General features: G+C 46.0%; 1 protein-coding gene across 1 annotated transcript in view; it reads right to left on the bottom strand.

Annotated features, from left to right (window-relative positions):
* Positions 1 to 2,998, bottom strand: part of LOC101856702 (cap-specific mRNA (nucleoside-2'-O-)-methyltransferase 2) — a gene marked incomplete in the record, with an annotated part of 12,851 nt that overhangs the window by 468 nt on the left and 9,385 nt on the right. The window contains 2 exon segments of the mRNA XM_035973262.1: positions 1,143 to 1,551; positions 2,409 to 2,529. Of these exon segments, the coding sequence (XP_035829155.1) occupies positions 1,143 to 1,551; positions 2,409 to 2,529 (530 nt within the window).

Raw genomic sequence — 2,998 nt, 5'->3', positions numbered from 1 at the left:
GATGGAAAGTGGAAGCCATTTTGTTTTTTTTAGGAAAGAACAGGAAGTTCTGTATTGCCTCAGGGGCTCGATGGTTTGCCAGGTATGATAAACAAGGGAAATAACTAAATAATCCAAACTGAACAAGTGTGAGGGAGTCAGACTTACTCTGCTCACCTCTCTAGCTTCAACAGCACAAAGTCTGCTTCGACTATCAAGGCACCCCGGAAATAGTGGGTCACAAGAGAGTGACAAACATACAAAAGAAATAGAGGAAAATGACAATAGTAAGGATGAGGAAAGAAAAATCAGCAGTTCCCCCTATGTTGTTCCGGCACATTTATGCCACCTTACATTTGTGTGAGAAGCACAGACATGGTATATAATAGTCATTTAGTGTACCGTAAATAAATACCAGTAGTAACAACTGTGTGACAGCTTCAAGGATCTAAGGAGCTCTGAACAAGTTGTGTGTACCATCGGACCGACTGTCGCAGAGACAGAAGGAGAAAACAGAGTTAGTGTGGTGAAGAAACAAGACACACAGACAGACAGTTGAGAAAGACACACACACAGACAGACAGACAGAACCAAAAGAAGGAAAGAAAAGAAGAACCTTCTGGAGGCAGCCATTTTCTCACAACATTCACCTGTAACAGCAGATAATCCCCGCCTTCTTCACCCTATCCGTACGTCGTGTTTTACTATCGTCTTCACCCTATCCGTACGCCCTGGGGTCATTTTGTACCCCCGTGGTTGTATTCTTCACATTTTAGAATACTCCTTGTACGAAGATCTCTTTGAAACTTTCAGTATTTCTCCAAAAATCATTTTGACAGACTACTATGCAAAGCGTACGGATCGGATTAACGAGTAAATTTCCTCTTTGGAAAGTGGTGGCACAGAGTTCCCCACGTCGTATGGATACGATAGTAAAACACGACGTACGGATAGGGTTAAGTGGTGGCACAGAGTTCCCGCCGTCATATATATGGATACGATAGTAAAACACGACATACGGATAGGGTTCAATCACAATACACACATATTTTGACTTCTCACACAACTCAACAACTTCTGCTCTCACCTCCCTCCACACAACTCACCTCCCTCCACACAACTCGCCTCCCTCCACACAACTCACCTCCCTCCACACAACTCACCTCCCTCCACACAACTCGCCTCCCTCCACACAACTCGCCTCCCTCCACACAACTCGCCTCCCTCCACACAACTCGCCTCCCTCCACACAACTCGCCTCCCTCCACACAACTCGCCTCCCTCCACACAACTCGCCTCCCTCCACACAACTCACCTCCCTCCACGGAACTCCCACTCTCAACAGATGTTTCTGATATCGGATTCCCGTGAGCTTAACGAACGTCTCGAGAGCAACTTCCTGCTGCAGCTGAAGTTTGTTCCTGGCGGCCGTCGTCATGGCGACGTAGAGGTCCATGTTGCGACACATGGTGCCCGTCTGCCAGCGGGCGAAGGCCTCGCAGCACAGCCGGTGCTCTCGGAGGAAGGCATCCGGGATGTGGGGCACCTCCAGGAACAGGTCCTCTGGGCTGTCTGAGAGGTGTAGGCCACAAGTCACAGATACAGTACCAGGGTTGTTGTTTTTGGGGGGAGGGGGTGGGGGGGTTTTAAGTGTTTTACAGCGCTCGCAACTGCATAAGGTCACATGAGCACGCAGGACACACTAAACATTTTCAGTTGGTAGGAAATTTTTAATTTCCGAAGCCTACTCATATCGATTTTTGGACAGCCAAGGGATCTTTAATGTGTGCTACTTGCACACGGGACCTCCGAGATTTTTCGCCCTTGTCCGAGAAGGCTAGGTGTAGATCTTTCCTACCGGAAGATCAGGAGTGTGGCTGAAAGACAGCAATAAAAAGAAGCCAAGGAAAAGCAGTAGAAAGGCTGCAAAAAAGAGTCAGGAGCCCAGAAGAGAGGGCAAAGCAGATGACAGAACATTGCTAGATAGCAGGAAAGAAGGTGAAAGGACACAATTTTAGAGAAGAAAATTTTTTCATTGCTATCCGGATTCGAACCCGGGACCTTTGAATGAGAGGTGAACACCTTAACCCTAGACCACGAGAGCCCCCATGGTAGTAATTGTTAGGCTTCAAGGAAAACAAAAAGAAAGGGAAAATTGTTTTGATGATGACGATGATGATGATGATGATGATGATGACAATGATGATGATGATGACAATGTTGATGATGATGACAATAATGACAATAATGATGATGACGATGATGACAATAATGATGATGACGATGATGACAATAATGATGATGACGATGATGACAATGATGATGATGACGATGATGATGATGATGACGACGATGATGATGACGATGATGACAATGATGATGATGACGATGATGACAATGATGATGATGACAAGCGGGTAAACACGTACACACTGTGGCCTGGGCTATATCCCACAAAGTTTTCCATGTCACGTTTTTCCGGTAGCCTTTGCACACCAAATACATTTCTGAGTTCCCACTTTTGCTGGTAGCCGGCTTGATCCCGTGAACCTGGACACAAACAGAACAACTGAAGTGTTTCATGTTTCCTTTTGGTAAGAGTTTTACGGCACTTGCAACACAATAAGGTCATATAAGTGCCCAAGATTAGAGGTGTTACAAGAGAGTAACAAACACAAAACAGAAGGAGGAGAGATCAGGACGATAGATGTTTGATAGGGAAGAAGGAGCAAACCACACTAGAGCACCCGCCAGCCACCCACTGGCAGAAAGAGAAATGAAGGAAGATGAACAGAGAGACTGTTAGAGATTGAGTCATGAGACAGAAGCGCACCCACACAGGAACTGTCGATTTGGGGATGGACAAAGAAAGACAAACAAATAATGAATCTGCTGCTGCTGCTGCTGCTGCTGCTACTACTACTGCTACTACTGCTACTGCTACTACTACTACTACTACTACTACTACTACTACTACTACTACTACTACTACCACCACTACTACTACCGCTACCGCTAC

Source organism: Aplysia californica, unplaced genomic scaffold, assembly GCF_000002075.1.
Source record: "Aplysia californica isolate F4 #8 unplaced genomic scaffold, AplCal3.0 scaffold01085, whole genome shotgun sequence".
Classification (NCBI taxonomy): domain Eukaryota; kingdom Metazoa; phylum Mollusca; class Gastropoda; order Aplysiida; family Aplysiidae; genus Aplysia; species Aplysia californica.
This window is presented reverse-complemented; position numbering and strand designations above follow the sequence as displayed.